General features: G+C 50.8%; 1 protein-coding gene across 2 annotated transcripts; it reads right to left on the bottom strand.

Moving 5' to 3' along the window:
• Positions 1-724: 724 nt before the first annotated feature.
• Positions 725-13901, bottom strand: BECN1 (beclin 1). Of its 2 annotated transcripts, XM_075580161.1 has the most exons (12): positions 13778-13901; positions 11600-11723; positions 10189-10250; positions 8099-8157; positions 7722-7812; positions 6540-6676; positions 5762-5956; positions 5515-5661; positions 4528-4677; positions 4345-4405; positions 2858-3000; positions 725-2228 (listed from the first exon to the last, which is right to left on the bottom strand). In XM_075580161.1, exons 2-12 carry the CDS (start codon positions 11718-11720, stop codon positions 2060-2062), a joined length of 1335 nt encoding a protein of 444 aa, XP_075436276.1. In that variant the 5' UTR covers positions 11721-11723; positions 13778-13901; the 3' UTR covers positions 725-2059. The 2 variants fall into 2 exon arrangements, with proteins under 2 accessions (XP_075436276.1, XP_075436277.1); XM_075580162.1 differs by lacking the exon at positions 5515-5661.
• Positions 13902-16389: the final 2488 nt, after the last annotated feature.

Here is a 16389-nt window from a genome sequence, read left to right as displayed (position 1 = left end):
TAGCGTTCGTATTAGGGGTGAAGATGAGGGGTTTTAGGGTAGGGGGTAGCGTCCGTATTAGAGGTTAAGATTAAAGGGGGAGTTTTTAGGGTAGGGGGTTGCGTCCGTATTAGAGGTTAAGATTAAGGGGGTTTTAGGGTAGGGGGTAGCGTTCGTATTAGGGGTGAAGATGAGGGGGTTTTAGGGTAGGGGGTAGCGTCCGTATTAGGGGTGAAGATGAGGGGGTTTTAGGGTAGGGGGTAGCGTTCGTATTAGGGGTGAAGATGAGGGGGTTTTAGGGTAGGGGGTAGCGTCCGTATTAGGGGTGAAGATGAGGGGGTTTTAGGGTAGGGGGTAGCGTCCGTATTAGGGGTGAAGATGAGGGGGTTTTAGGGTAGGGGGTAGCGTTCGTATTAGGGGTGAAGATGAGGGGGTTTTAGGGTAGGGGGTAGCGTCCGTATTAGGGGTGAAGATGAGGGGGTTTTAGGGTAGGGGGTAGCGTCCGTATTAGAGGTTAAGATTAAAGGGGGAGTTTTTAGGGTAAGGTTTAGGGTCTTACCTGGGCAGGGAAGCTGCCGTTGGCGAGATGTCCCGGCGGCGAGGTGAATAGTGGCCAAATACCGGCGGAGGTTTGGAGGCGGCAAAACAATGGCGACCACATATCCCAGACCCCGGGGGGGGGGGAGGGGGGGTTGTACCTTTTAACCCCGAAGCATAGAAAAAACGTAGACATCGTATTCACCGCCAGATTACAAAATAGTGTTTAATACCGGGCACACAAAATCGCCTGCGGGAGTGAGACAGGACAACGTCACTTCAATAAAGGTCCATACATCCTCCCACCGTCGGCGTCGCCGAGAGCTTCAATCCTCATTCCAATAGCGAGCAGAATAACAGAAGACAGTCGCAAGAATTGGTGTATAGGGGCAGTTTTTTTTTGTTTCGTTATATAGGGTGGGAGATCCAGGGGGGGGGGGGGGGGGGGGAAATCTCTCTCTGGGCGAACAAAAATGGCAGGCCGAATCTCGGGTCAGTAAGAAAGCTGCGAGATTATTGGTCGTGGCTTCATACTGAAACGGGCCATTGAAATCCACCTTTAAAGAACCCAGGCGGTAATACTGGTGACTTCACCCATATCTCGGGAACGTGGCGGGTGGCTCAGGTGTCTCCCTAGAGGTTGGGTTGCTCCTTTAACGGATGTAGACATGTTGGCCAAAAAGGTACCACGGATGACCCCTCCAACAGGTCACTACCCGGTTGGAACGTGGTTTCATTGCATAAACCCAACCAGATAATGGTCAAAGGGCGTGCGTTAAGTTTGCAAAAGCCGGGTTAACTGGTATTTCCCCTCCCCTCCCCCCCCCCCCCAGAATCAAATATGGCAGCCGTGCTACGTCTGCCTTTTCAAACATTTTAAATTTAGATGCCATGGCAGGCCGAGTCAGCGAGCCAACCCCCTCCCCCCCTCCCCTGGGACGTCGCAATCACGTCACCGCTCTTCGGCCCGACCGGTGATCGTGGTGTTGCAGACGGGACCGGAAAAAGAGAAGTCGTCTTCTTCCGTTCCTCTGCTGGATAGATTGCGCCGGGTTAAAACACAACCGGCCTTATCCTCGACAGTCTCTTAATTCAGCACCCTTGTTTCTTAAATTATCAATCCCCGCCCCCCAATCCCTAACGAGCGAGTACCTTGTTAGGTTAAAGCAGCAAACCACCCCTTCTCCCCCCCCCCCCCCTTTACAGCATATGAACCAAGGGGTCCTCCGTAGCTAAACCACGTTATTTTTTTGGCTCCAGTGTTCTCTCTCTCTCCTCCCCCCCCCAATTACAAAATGGCGGCCAAAATCTGGTGGGCCAACAGAATGCCGCAACGCCATCAGAGGGATGGCCGACTCGGCTTCCTGTTGGACGACACACCATCCAAAATTGGCCAGGAAGAACACCGGCAAATAAACGGGCGAGTATCTCGGGAAACGGGGGTTTATCTCCGGAGGATCGACCTCCCACATCTATCCAATCGGGGGGGGGAAACGCTCATCAACCAAAAACGCCAACGCCTCTTCCGAGAACCGGGCCGCCGTCACTTGTTGTAGAACTGCGAGGAGACCCAGGCCAGGCCCCATTTGAGATTGGTCAACATGAACTTCAAGGCCTTGGTCCACTGCTCCTCGGAGTTGAACTGGGTCTTGATGGAGTAAGACCCGCCGCTACCGCCTGTGTCTTCAATTTTACCTTTCTCTACGTCCATCCTGAGAACACACGGAAGCAGAGGGTTCAAAACCGGCCAGGTGGGTGGGGAGGGCGGTGGAGGGGGGGAAAGCGGTGTTAACAGAACAGTGAGGACGTGAGATGGAACTGGGACACCCTCTTCCCCCCCCCAAAAAAATGCCAGTGACATGTTTAAGGGGTCAGTGCCTCCTAGGGGCAAAGTGTACTAATGGCAGTGACATGGTTAAGGGGTCAGTGCCTCCTAGGGGCAAAGTGTACTAATGGCAGTGACATGGTTATGGGGTCAGTCCCTCCTAGGGGTAAAGTGTGCTAATGGCAGTGACATGGTTAAGGGGTCAGTCTCTCCTAGGGGCAAAGTGTACTAATGGCAGTGACATGGTTAAGGGGTCAGTCCCTCCTAGGGGTAAAGTGCGCTAATGGCAGTGACATGGTTAAGGGGTCATTCCCTCCTAGGGGCAAAGTGTACTAATGGCAGTGACAGGGTTAAGGGGTCAGTCCCTCCTAGGACCTCTATTATGCAGGTTGGAAAACCCTGGTCCGTGGCTTTACACAAAGTACAACAAAAATATCTCACTCTTGTTCCAAGTGTCAGGGCAGTTAAGGGCCGTGACGGGTCCAAACGGGCTACGGACAGGACAGCGCCACCAACCTGTAGGGCAGGCAGAACCCAGTGTCCCCTTTCTCCACCTCCTCTTTAAACTGCTGCACGCAGTCCAGGAAGGCCACCATGGCGTGATCGAACTTGTTGTCCCAAAAGAACCGCAACCCTCCAGAACAATACAGCGGCAGCTCCTTAAAACGCAGAAGATACAGCCGCGTCACGCCTAGTCCCAGCAATGGTAACCCGGCTCCGTGCCACCAGTGGAATCTTCTATCTGTTTCTATAGCGCGCACCAATGAACGGGGTAGCATTGGAGTAGCTTATTACCCTACCCCCTTTCTCCTGTGGGGGGGGGGGGGGTGGGGGGGGGGGGAAGTAGTCATCCCTCACTGGATTACGGCTTTCACTTGTGGGCTTCAACATGTTGACCAGCTTCCGTTGGCCAACGGAGTGAGCTTGACTTTGGTGGCCATTGGGCATGTATTTCCTGCCCCGTGACAGCATCTCGGGGGGTTGGGAGAGGGGTGGGGGAGTGGGAGATGGCTCAGAGGGACCCCCGGGTACAGGTAAAAAAAAACAAAACTAGAAGGGAGTACAGCTGTTTTAACCACTTCCTGATCGCTCGACGCCGGCCCAGTGAACTTGACCGTAGAATGAGGTCAGAGCTCCAGCCGACGACACCAAAACGACCCCTAGAAATGGACACCCTCCTGCTGTCTCTGTACAAACTCCCTACTTACCGCTTAAGAGCGTAAGCTCTTCAGGGCAGGGGACCCGGTTTTCTATTGTGTTTTATGTCTGAGGCGCTTGATCCCCGTTATGTGTTGTATTGTAATGTTCCGTATGTTGCTGCCGTGACGCGCTATAAACATGGATGGCGCTATGTAAATAAAGCTACACATACATAGCACGGAAGTAGCAGACGCTACAAAATAACAGACCTAGGGAATAAAGGCTTCACATAAAAGTAACATTAGGATGAGGAGTCCCTGCCCCGAAGAGCTCACACTCTAAGTGGTAAGTGGGGAGAACGCACAGAGACAGGAGGAGGGGGTTCTGGGAATTGCGTCTGCAGGGGGCCACGGTCAGTGCCTGTGAGATGTGTAGTATCAGCCACCAGAGCTACCCGAGGGCATCGTTACCGAGGTGTGTTTTAAGGAAAGGTCCTAACGGTGGGTAGAGAGGGTGGTAGTCGGGTACTGAAGGGAAGGGCGTTCCCGAGGTGCGGGGCAGTCAGTGAGAAAGGTTTAAGGCGGGAGAGGGCTTTAGATACAAAAGGGGGTAGAGAGAAGACATCCTTGAGCAGAACGCAAGAGTCGGGATGGTGCATAGTGAGAGATTAGAGCGGGGATACATAGTGCAGGTCAGCTTAGCAAAGTCGCCATTTAATTAGGAGACAGTACGAGACCCAAATGCACTTGTGTAAATACAAAACAAGCGGTATTGCTAGGTTTATAACTAAACAAGTAGTAGTCCTTAGGGTGTAGCTTGGCGTGGAAGCAGGAAGACCCCGCCCTCCCCCGATGACTTCTTACCTTAGACTTGTCCGTAAGGGACTCCAAGTACGAGTGGTTTCCGAAAGGGACCAGGCGATATCTGTATTGGAAGCACATTATAGAATCAGTGGGGGAGAGCGACGAGCGAGAAGGGGGGATAGAACGAGGGAAGAGGGGGATAGAACGAGGGACGACGAGCGAGAGTCAGCCATGGTCTCTCACCTCTGAAACTGAAGTCCCATCTTGTTGGCCAACGCATGCAACAGTAACACGGTCTGGCCCCAAGCCGCATTGATCTCGTTCCATTCCACCGGGATGCTGGGTAGACGCCCCAGACGGAAGTTGTTGATGGTGCCAAACTGCCCGCTGTGCCTATGGAGGTACAGTAGCGACATACTTTATCGCACTAAATGCCGGCGGCATGCCGGGATCTACCCCAGCTGCCGCCAGTAATAACCGCGCGCCGCCGCGTTTCCCCCACGCACCCCCCCTCCAACTCGCGCGCAATTTACTATGCTTCCGGACCCCGAGCCCGGCTTCTGCTCTGCCCCTCTGCTTCCCCGCACCCCCGCTTACCTTGATTTGATCTCCAGGGGTGTCGGGGAAGCCTGGGGAAGCCAGGGAAGACGGGGAAGCCGGGCGCGCTTCTGACTGTGACGTCACAGTGCGCCGCCACGCGCCGCGGCTACCCGCTTCCCAGCCACATACAGCCAGCGGCTTTTGCTCGAATAAGAGCTGCCGCTGCTGTAGGAGAGGGGCAGGGAACATCCCGCCAGTTATGGCCTTGTGTTTTCTGTACAGACACTCAGGCCTAGGGAATGCCAGGCGGCTTCTCCAAAAATACTGGGCACAATGGTGAAAGGAGCGACGCGCTAGAGAGACACACACACCTCTCTGCTCCAGGATGTTTTCTCCTCTCCTTGGCCCCACCCCCAGGTTCCTGACATCTCCTCCTGATTGGCTGCATTGCCCAGCAGCAGCCAATGAGAATGTGGGAAGCTGCCCAGCCCCCTAGCAGCAGCAGGGAATTCCGCTCAGGGAAATCCCGCGGCCCCACAAGCTGGTCAGGTCACTAAGGCTCTGCACTCTCTCTAGTTCCACGATGTCCCCACCCCAAGCGCGTCACACTCATAGAGAAAAGGGGACCACCCAGATAACACGCCCCCCCTTGAGCACATCATACACACAACATGGCTCCAGTTGAGTTACCAGATGTGAAAGGTGGCGTTGAAGACGTTGGTCTTCTTCAGCTTGTCCAGCTGGACCTGGGCGTATCTCATCTGGTTCTCCACGCTCTTCAACTCATCGTCCAAGTCCAACTGCTGCCGCTTGAACTCGCTGTACTCCTTCTGGTACCTTGGGGGGGGGGGGAAAGAGGGAGAGACCAGCTGACCTGCGAGGCCCAGGCCACATCGCAGGGGAATAGTCCTCTCCGACGGGTAGGACAGCCACTTACTGAACCTCCTCCTGCTCCATCCTCTCGGCTTCGTCTCGGACCTTCTCGATGTCCTGCACCACCGTCTCGCGGTTCCTCTCCACCTCCTCCAGGTCCTGGATCAGCCTCTCCTCGTCCGCAGCCAGCTCCTTCAGCTTGGCCTCCAGGATGTCCTTGTCGTCTTCGTTCATTCGCTCCAGGATCTCCAGGCAGCGCCTGAGAGGGAACCAATGAGGGGGGGGGGGAAAGAAGGGGTACGCACAGGGTGAATAGGTGCTCTTCGTGGGTCAGCGAGTGAGGTTCTGCGTGTTTGCAGATATATATGCACCAGGCCAAAGTGGGAAGTCCCTTGGACCAGCCCGTCGGGGGTCCCTTGGACCAGGACACGGAAGGGGGGATGGGGGGGGGGAGGGAAGAGGTGGTGCGCAGTATGGGAAAGGTTATGGCTGCTGCTGAACGCCTTCAGTAACAGAACCGTCAATCACCGCTCTGCATCCCAAAGCCACACCCCACAATGCCTTGCATGGCTGTACTCTAGCGCTTTCGTGGAGCACGACTTCGGAAAGCAGAGAGGCGACTGGCAGCTGTGCTACTCGAGAGACGTCCTGTGGCACCAGCTATCCACATCATCCCCCCAATTTTACACGCGCACGCACGCTAAAATCAACTGCGTGTAATAAAGTCCGAAAGACACCAACGTTTCGGTCCCGTACAGAAGGTCCGGTGCGTAGGAGCAAAACGTTGGTGGTGGCGGACGCTTGGTCGGCCACTTGCTGCCCCCCGTGCCGGTGAGACGCACTTGTAGTTCTGGCACTCGTTCTCGGTGATGTTGAGCTGAGTGTCTAGCTGATCCAGAAGTGTGTCGGTGCAGTCCTCGCAGAGGGGGTGATCCACGTCCGTCTGGCCGGACATGATGTCAAACAGGTCCCCCGTCACCTGGCAGAGAAGAGGGAGAGAGGCATGACGTGGCCGGCCCCGCCCACAACGCTGCGGCGGCCCACGCGCTGCGGCGTGTTCCAACGAAATTGATCAGTTTAAAGCGAAAGTCGGAACTATGGTCATTTCAAAATAAAACTTTGGATTTTGTCAGAGCAGAGAGAGCGATGCAGAGGTGCAGCGAGAGACAGGGGCGGAGAGGGAGAGAGAGAGGCAGAGAGAGAGAGAGGCAGAGAGAGAGAGAGAGGCAGAGAGAGAGAGAGGCAGAGAGAGAGAGAGAGGCAGAGAGAGAGAGGCAGAGAGAGAGAGAGAGAGGCAGAGCGAGAGGCGCAGAGAGAGCAATGCAGAGGTGCAGCGAGAGAGAGGCGGAGAGACAGAGGCAGAGAGAGAGAGACAGAGGCAGAGAGAGAGAGAGAGAGAGAGAGAGGCAGAGAGAGAGAGAGAGAGGCAGAGAGAGAGAGAGAGGCAGAGAGAGAGAGAGAGGCAGAGAGAGAGAGAGGCAGAGAGAGAGAGAGGCAGAGAGAGAGAGAGAGGCAGAGAGAGAGAGAGAGAGGCAGAGAGAGAGATAGAGGCAGAGAGAGAGATAGAGGCAGAGAGAGACAGAGAGAGAGAGGCAGAGAGAGGCAGAGAGAGAGAGAGAGAGAGAGGCAGAGAGAGAGAGAGAGGCAGAGAGAGGCAGAGAGAGAGAGGCAGAGAGAGGTAGAGAGAGAGAGAGGCGCAGAGAGAGAGAGAGGCGCAGAGAGAGAGAGTGGCAGAGAGAGAGTGGCAGAGAGAGAGAGAGTGGCAGAGAGAGAGCGCGAGAGAGAGAGAGAGAGAGAAAGAGGCAGAGAGAGACAGACAGACACACAGAGGCGCAGAGAGAAAGAGAGAAGCATTTTTATTTGGCAAACCGTTCAAAAAGTTAAGATTTTTCTAAGCTCGCTCAAAAAAGGTAATTTTTACACCTCTCTCCTCTAACGCTGCCTCCGTATGCAACACTTCCCATGAAGACATATCCCTCTCTCGCTGCGCTGTATAATAAGGCGTCGGTGGACAACAGCGTTACCTTTAGCCTCCTGCTCAGGTTTTCCATCGTCCCCCCGTCGGACGCCTCTCCGATCAGCGTGAAACTGTTGGCGCTTTCTGTGGACATCATCCTGCGAGTGGAAGTACAAAATCGGTGACCGATGGAGGACCCTTCGCCCCCTCATCCACCCAACCTGCTGCATCGCCTCCAACAGGGGCGCCAAAATCGCCAAGGGCTCATTGGGGGGGGGGGGGGGAGGGGAAGATAACGCAGAGGCCGTGGATGGAGTCATAAGCCATCCTGGAAGATCACTGGGGAGGCCTTCATCCAGCAGTGGATCGATAAGGGAGGATGATGATGGATGGTGATGAACACACACACACCCACCCCAACACTTCAGTATTTCTTGACTCTACCTTGCAGGCGGAATTAATCTCCGAGACACTCCGTCCGCTCTGCTTTCGGCAAACGTTTCCTGCAGGGGAAGAGCAGGAACACAACCGAGCCCATCAAGCCGGAGACGAAGTTTGTTACATTACAGGTCGGGTCGGCCAAGCATCTAACCTCCCCCCCCCCCCCCCCCCGTTTTGCTCTGACATTTCCTTGGAAACCTTGACCATTGTATATAAAAAAAGGTTTGGGGTAGAAGTCATATTTAACCCCTTCAGGTGCTCCACGATGTCAGTCTGGCCCTCCACGACTCTGTGGCCACGTCGTAGCTCGTTGTAAACGCGTTTCGCTAGGGCAAATGCTGGAGAAGTCGTCGTGGGATTTCAATCTTCTCCAGCACGGGGGGTGGGGGGGGGGGGGAGGGAGGCTTCCTTATATATTAAAAGGCCGTAGACTGTATTAGATCGAAGGCTCTTATTCTTTACTAGATAGCCCTATACCGACTCCTTGCGTCTGTCCAAACCATTCCTGAACTCTGTAGTATCCCCGCCCCCCTCTCCCCCATTACTTCTGCTGGAAGTCTGCTCTGTCTATCTACTACTACTTCAGCAAAGAAGCGCTTTCTCCCATTTCCAGGTGGAGTCTGCCAAAATGCAACTTCAAGGGCTGGGTCTTGGTCTAATGCTTCCCCCTGCGTCCCGCAAAAATAAAAATGCATTTTTAATCCTAAATTTCTTGGCTGGGTGCTCATTTGCATGTCACTACCCAGAATCTCTGGCTGCATTGTATGCTATATGTGGAAACTCTGCGAGTAGGGTTGGCTGGCTCTGCACTTCTGTAACCCCCAGGCTGCGCAATGTGGCAGGCAGAAGCTTATTAGGGGGTCCCTTGTTACAATGGATGAGAAGCAAAAAAAAAAAAAAAAAAAAGGCGACACTGCGCGCTCATTTGCATGTCATTACCCAGAATCCCTGGCTGCAGCGTAAAACACTGCATGCTAAGAGACAATGGGGGAAGGGCAGGATTCACGGGGCCGAGACGTGTGACGGGGCCCCGCCAGCGATTATTATTTTTTTATTTGCAGTGCCTACTTTCTTAAACATTCTTGAACATTTGCCCGGTGAAGAAACGATGGGGATGGTGTCTACAATCTTTACCTAGTGAATTTTGTTAATAAAAAGACCATTTGTCAGTCCTCGGGCCCCGTGTAAAATGGTTAGCCACGCTCCGGCGCCTTCTTTGCACGGGAATTATGAAGCCGCCCATTAGTCACACAGAAGTAGGAGCGGCTCAGTGAGTAAAGACACTGACTGGCACTGAGTGTGAAGCAGGGGAGGGAGCGGCTCAGTGAGTAAAGACACTGACTGGCACTGAGTGTGAAGCAGGAGAAGGAGCGGCTCAGTGAGTAAAGACACGGACTGGCACTGAGTGTGAAGCAGGAGAAGGAGCGGCTCAGTGAGTAAAGACACTGACTGGCACTGAGTGTGAAGCAGGAGAAGGAGCGGCTCAGTGAGTAAAGACACTGACTGGCACTGAGTGTGAAGCAGGGGAGGGAGCGGCTCAGTGAGTAAAGACACTGACTGGCACTGAGATTGCTGCAGGGGAGCCTGGTTCAATTCCCGGTGTCGGCTCCTTGTGAGCTTGGGCGAGTCACCTTATCTCCCTGTGCCTCAGGCACCAAAAACATAGATTGTAAGCTCCACGGGGCAGAGACCTGTGCCTGCAAAATGTCTCTGTAAAGCGCTGCGTACAATTAGCAGCGCTACACAAGAACATGCTATTATTATTATTATTAAGTAAGGGGATATGCTGAAATTCAGTTAATTCAACGCATCGTTCCATGATTACATTGCGTACGCCCATTTGGAAATGGGCACAGGGTTTCACCGTACGTTTTCTATACATGTAACAAGCTTCGCCCTCGTTTGAGGAGAACACTCTGCCAGAGAGGGGAACCTGGGGCTTTCCACCACAGTGGCCGCCGAGGTGGGACTGCTCCTTTTAAAGGAAGACGGTCACACCGAGAAGTGGTTTGACCAGCTACGCGAGACGGACGCCTTGGTCAAAGGAACCACGGGCTCAATAGGGGTCGTGTGGGGTGGGCGCACGTTCCTACCTCAATGACGTTCGACTCGTGGGGGTCACTGGGCTTCACTGCAGCTGTAGTCAGCAACGGAGCTATAAAGAAAAGATGCTCACGGTTAATGGTCTTGACAAAGAACTCAATGACACCTCAACTTCTTGAGTGGCCTTATGACGTACCTGGCATGACACAGGACCTAGCATGCCAGAGGCCTTATGAACATACCAGGTAAGTCATGGACACGTTCGTTTTTTCCCCAAGGGGCCGATCCGGCAGAAGGCCCCGCGGAGCGGAAGTGTAGACTCTTCCACTTCCCGTCAACCGGGGGGGGGGGGGGGGGAGCGGTGGTGATCACGTGATGCTGACAAAGCGATCACATGACCAGTTTGGAAGAAACAAGCGTCACCCTTGTTTGAGGATAACAGTCTGCCAGAGACTTTGTATATTGTGTAGCTCCAGCAAGAGATCCATATTGTATTGTATGTCTTTATTTATATAGCGCCATAAATGTACATAGCGTTTCACCGCAGTAATACATATCATATAAATAACAAATAATATAAATAACAGGTCATGGGAATAAGTGCTCCAGACATAAAAGTAACATTAAGGAAGAGGAGTCCCTGCTCCGAGGAGCTTACAGTCTAATTATGCACGACCAGGCCCGGAGCCTGGTTAACACAAGCACCAAATCTTATCCTTACTCCTCTACAATTTATAGCAAACAGCACAAAGCCGTGATCTTATAGTTAGACAGCGTTCAAACACTGGGTGTTACTTGCAGTTTCGACAGTTACACACGTTAGCGTAGGTTCTTGCAGAGATAAGCTAAAAGATAGATGGAACAAAAAAGCAATGCCGATTCCATTTCAAGGCTAAAAGTCGGGATACTGGTTTCCTGTTCATCCTTGGCAGACTGGGGGAGGAACATACCGTGAACCAGCAGAGAGGCCGTCGTAGCCAGATAAGCAAAAAAAAGTAACAGCTAAGCAATTTCTCAGGTTCAAAGTTTAAGGAACATCAGCCATATTTTGTAACACTTACACGGTCCTTGTTTCCGGAACATGCTATTACCCATAATACATTGCTATAGTAGAACAAGGCTATAACGTTTCATTCGACGCCAGAAATGCGTTGGCACTCTAAAGGTTAAAAGCACCCTCCTCCTCCCCTTAATATCAAGTGTTTTATATGAACCAGAGGGTCCCCATGAGCTGAACCCTAAGATGGCTGCGGGGTCACCCAATCAGAAGCAGAGATGTTCTGTCGTGATGTCACAACTTCAGCCGCCAAGGTGAGGCTGGTCAGCCATATTGGTTCTCCCAGACAAGAGTTCAAATACAATATCTCGGGGAGGGGGGGGGGGGAGTAGCTTGGAGCGTCGTGGTTGTGCTCCGGCGCGTTTGGGGGGTTTACATCTACGTATGAGGTAATGATACTTTACCCGTCAGTTCCTGCATGGCGACTTTATCCAGGATCTTGAAGGAGGTGTCCAACTTCAGCGGCTGGCTGCATCGCTGGCACACGAAGCTGACCTGCATCGTAGACGATTTGGAGGTCTCCATATCCTTAAAGAAGGGGGGGGGGGTGTTACAGTAACAATCACACACCTATGTTTAGAAGAAAAGCGCAAAGAAATGACCCCTATGGTGAAAATAAGCTTGGGATTTTAATGGATAAAATAATGATTCAAATAAATCTCAAAAAGAATGACTTGTCCTTTCCTCCGACGCGTTTCGCTAGAACACAGCTCGCTTCTTCAGGGTTGTAAGGTATCTCATGAGTTTAGAATCACCCTGCTAAAATACCCTCTACTGCCGCCCTACTGGTTGATCAGGTAACCAACAAGTGCTATCAGGCTTGATTGCTAAACACACCATCCTCTTACTACCTTTTACTTACTACAATTGCCCTTTAGGGGACGTAAACCGGAGGAGTTTCGGGGCGCACAGATTATGAGGCTTTTGATAGTTTGCGTCCTTTTGGGGGGGGGGGGGGAGTTCTGCCTCACGCTTTGCGCCACACACCAAAAGTCCCTATTGAAGTTAATGGAACCAATCGGCCGGAAAGAATACTACGATGAAAGGCGTCTGATAAAACCGCCTGTCATAGATAACTCAGGAGATGTGTGGGGTGATAGATTATAGATAAGATAGATATGTAGCAGAGACAAAATGGCGGCACACACTGGGTAGAATGCAGGCCGATGGGATGCAAGGTAAACAGGGGTTAACAGTCAGTCAATGAGGATCACAGCTGTGATCCAAAATACCAACACAGTAATAGAATTATGGATCACAGCAGTGATCCTTATTGAGTTACTGTTAACCACTGTTTACCTTGCGCCCCATCTGCCTGTATTCAACCCAGTGTGTGCCTCCATTTTGACCTGCTACACAGACACACAGAGAGAGAGAGAGAGACACACAGACAGAGACACACACACAGAGACACACACACAGAGACACACACACAGAGACACACACACACACAAAGAGACAGAGAGAGAGACACACACAGACAGAGAGAGAGACACACAGACAGAGAGACAGAGACACACAGACAGTCACTAATAACGAAAATTATTTCTGCTATTAACAATAGATAGTAGGAAAACAGAGCGGTTCAATACCTAAAATATAATTCCCTACTATGTTTAAAACTCGGAAATTAAATATACAATGTGGTGTTTTGATCAGATAGGGATAATGTTCCCACCACAGGTAACACACACACACACACACACACACACACACACACACTATGTGAAATATAAGATAAATTATTAAATGCAGGAAATAGTATTATAATATTGTACTAATCCTAAGGAACATATTATACTTGTATAATATATACATCAAATATTTATATAAATATGATATGCAATGGGTGGGATCTGATGCCAATTATATTATATTAAATGCTTCCATCACAAGAATCACACGTTCCAATCACAGGACAGAATATAATAATAATGCTAAGTAAAAGCGGCAAGCGCCGAGCGCACAGCGCCAGCAGAGACGCAGCCACGTGCTCTCAGCACAAGGATAACAGACAACAATAACAGGAAATGGTGTTATAACAATGTTCCAATCCCAGGGCATGTATGTATGTATATAATATAATATTCGTTTCTATAATTGTGTGGTCATGGTAGCATTTAAGTATATTTTATGTCAGATCTAACCCCCCCTCATTGTGTGTGTGAGTGTGTGTGTGTGTGTGTGTATGTATATATGTGTATATATATATATATATATATATATATAATGATATACAATGAGGGGGGGTTAGATCTGACATAAAATACACTTAAATGCTACCATGACTGCACACAATTATAGAAACTAATATTATTATAATATATATACATATAATCCCCAAATAACATAATATTTAAATAATATATATCATATACAATGGTGGAAGCAGGGGGGGGGTGTATATAAGATCCTATATTAACTGTTCCCCATCACAGGGCACAATCAGCAGGGGGAATACCATAATGACCCTACAATTAACATTAGGATTAATGGTGGTGTACAGCAGGCAGCCATCATTATCCTGCCCACACCCCCAGGTAAGGTGGGTATAAGGTGGGGGTATCAGGGCCTGTACTTACCTCTCCCCTGGAGGTTTGTCACCCACTCAGTGACTCAGGCTGAGGATCATCCCCCCCCTCTTCACTGGATCTCCCCCTACAGGATGTTTTCATGCCTTAATTCCACCCACCCCCATGACCAGGAAGAAGGGCGGAAATGACGTCGGCCCCGGCCTTAAACTGAGGGCAGCTGAAGAGAACCGGAACACGTGGTTAGGAGGCATTGGGAATAGTGCCTCACTGGTGGATCTTATGCAATGGGCTGGTGGGATGAACAGGGGCAGGGATGCTGGGAGCAGGGCTGCTATTCTGCAATCATTTTTTTAATGATTGATTTAAATAGTCTTATTTAGGATTCTAGCACCTAATCCACACATTTAATCAGGGGGGGGGGGGGTGAGACAAATGCCCACTTTTACAAAAAGTTGAATACAAACCAGCATAGAAATGTAGCTCAATATGGATGGATCGTCCACCATCAGCTGCAGAATTGGACATTCTGTGTTAGGCTGAGCTCATAGCGCCCGGCGCCCGACGCGACGGTGATGTCACGCTGTAGTCGCTGGAAAAATGAAATTGACTCGACTTCCAGCAATCGCAACCAAGCCGTCGCGCCGCCTACAATAAGCGCACGCTACAGCGGCAATACATTTGTTTTGCCGCGACGTCGCTGTTGCCAGCGCTATAAGCGCAGCCATGGCAGCAGGGGTCCCATAGGTCTGTGACGCCGTGTCCCGACCTCCAGTAGGGAACAGAAATGTCCCAATGTGAGCTCACTCACCATCACGCCATACAGGAGTCCGAATTGAGCCAGGAGCCACAGCTGCTTCTGGATACCCCTCGTGCGCACGGCTTCGCGTCGCGATCCAGGCCGCGTGACGACGCAGGCGGCCCCACGCGTTTCGTCGGCGAACAGCTTGACTCCATCAGCGATTTTTTGATGGAGAAAAAATACGAAGTGTGTATTCCATACAGTGACACTGCGACTGCTCATTTGCATGTCATTACCCAGAATCCCTGGCTGCAGTGGAAGCACTAAGAGATAAGGGGGAAGGGCAGGGTCGCCAACATGAGCTGAGACGTGTGGGGCTTTTATTTGCGATTTATGACATAGAACATCAAAGTGTCCCCAGAGGGAGCTTCTGGTGATCGAAACGTTGGAATACTTGCGGTTCCATGGCATAAATAAACAATTTATATTTTTCTCCATACAAATGTCAGTGCCACGATTTAGTGCATTTTTTAATGCACTTACACCCCTTCGTGCATCTATCAGTTTACATGGCACAGCTGCTAGACTTCATAGGCAGGTTTTTTGTCAGGAGAGTGGCTATATATATATATATCTATATATATATATGTGTAAACAAACACACAGATACCCAGCAAGCTCCCAGAAACGCCCCCATATTACCACAAAATATATGTATGTATATAAGTGTCAAAAGGAGCGCTACTGGGCGTGGCTAATTGTATAAAACAAGAAACAAAGAAGTCCAGAGCAACATCCAATGTGACAAAAATACAGTGAATTACATATATATCTCTTGAAAAAAGGGTCATTTAGTTAACCCTTTGGCCAAAGCGTATAAGCCTGCGAGCCACTTTCAAGGCATGACCATAATATCGCAGATCCTAACACTAACTGATATTTACTTTGTCCAGCTGGTCTCAGCTGTTTTGGAGGTCAGTGGCTCCTCCCACCCAGGGTTTAAAGCTCGCCCCTCCCCACTGTCCAGGTAAGCAGGTTTTCTTTTCATACAGCTGGTTGCGACAGGTTCAATGCCAGGGCCATCCTTCCTCTAATTATAGAGGTAAATAAGCATTTTAATCAGTTAGTGTTAGGACCTGCGATATTATGGTCATGCCTTGAAAGTGGCTCGCAGGCTTAAGACGCTTTGGCCAAAGGGTTAACAAAATGACCCTTTTTTCAAGAGATATATAGGTAATTCACTGTATTTTTGTCACATTGGATGTTGCTCTGGGCTGTATGTATGTATGTCCTTATTTATATAGCGCCATTAATGTACATAGCGCGTGATGGTGGCCCACTGTAAGGGTTAATGTTGTTTACCTAGGGTTGGAAAGTGTCCAAAAGCTAGCACTATGTAACTTGTGTTTATATATATATATGTTTAACACTGAGTTTTAGTGTGACTCGTGTCTGGGCCACTAACAATAGCGGATTACCAAGTATAGAATGAGTCGGGGGGGCTAGTCGGCTGTACGGGGCAAGTGCCAGTGAAGGATGTGCCCGCGTGCTGAGAGTACACACGCTTAAGGCCGGAGGAGTATTATTCTCTCCCCCTTCAGCAAGGCCTAGAGTTGATCTCGCGGATCGGCATTCAGGTCCTAGCCCCGTCGGCCGCCCTTCCCATTGGTCAGTTCCTCGGCGCCATCATTCAGGCACTGGCTCCATTCCCTCTCTGGATTGGTACGTTCCGGATGCCCCTCTCACTCCTGATTGGCTCAGCGGATTAAAGGGACTTCGTTGATTGGTCGACACTCGATTCTCCACGTTTCCAAATGAAGGCTGGAAAACTTTAGAAGCTGATGCCTATCTGCGCTCCACAGTTATTCCAGGTTGGTCCTGGTGTTGTGCGACCAATTGTATCGTAGACTGTGTAGACCTG

The sequence above is a fragment of the Ascaphus truei genome, chromosome 23 (assembly GCF_040206685.1).
Source record: "Ascaphus truei isolate aAscTru1 chromosome 23, aAscTru1.hap1, whole genome shotgun sequence".
In the NCBI taxonomy this organism is placed as follows: Eukaryota; Metazoa; Chordata; class Amphibia; order Anura; family Ascaphidae; genus Ascaphus; species Ascaphus truei.
Note: the sequence above shows the minus strand (reverse complement) of the source record. Positions and strands in the feature narration are given on the sequence as shown.

Bases quoted from the DNA above. Each gene is read 5' to 3' on its own strand.
- BECN1 (XM_075580161.1), bottom strand. From the start codon at position 11,720: ATGGAGACCTCCAAATCGTCTACGATGCAGGTCAGCTTCGTGTGCCAG. The intron at 8,158-10,188 runs GTAGGAACGTGC...CTTCCCCTGCAG, and splicing joins ACGAGTCGAACGTCATTGAG to GAAACGTTTGCCGAAAGCAG. The intron at 6,677-7,721 runs GTAACGCTGTTG...CTTCTCTGCCAG, and splicing joins ACCTGAGCAGGAGGCTAAAG to GTGACGGGGGACCTGTTTGA.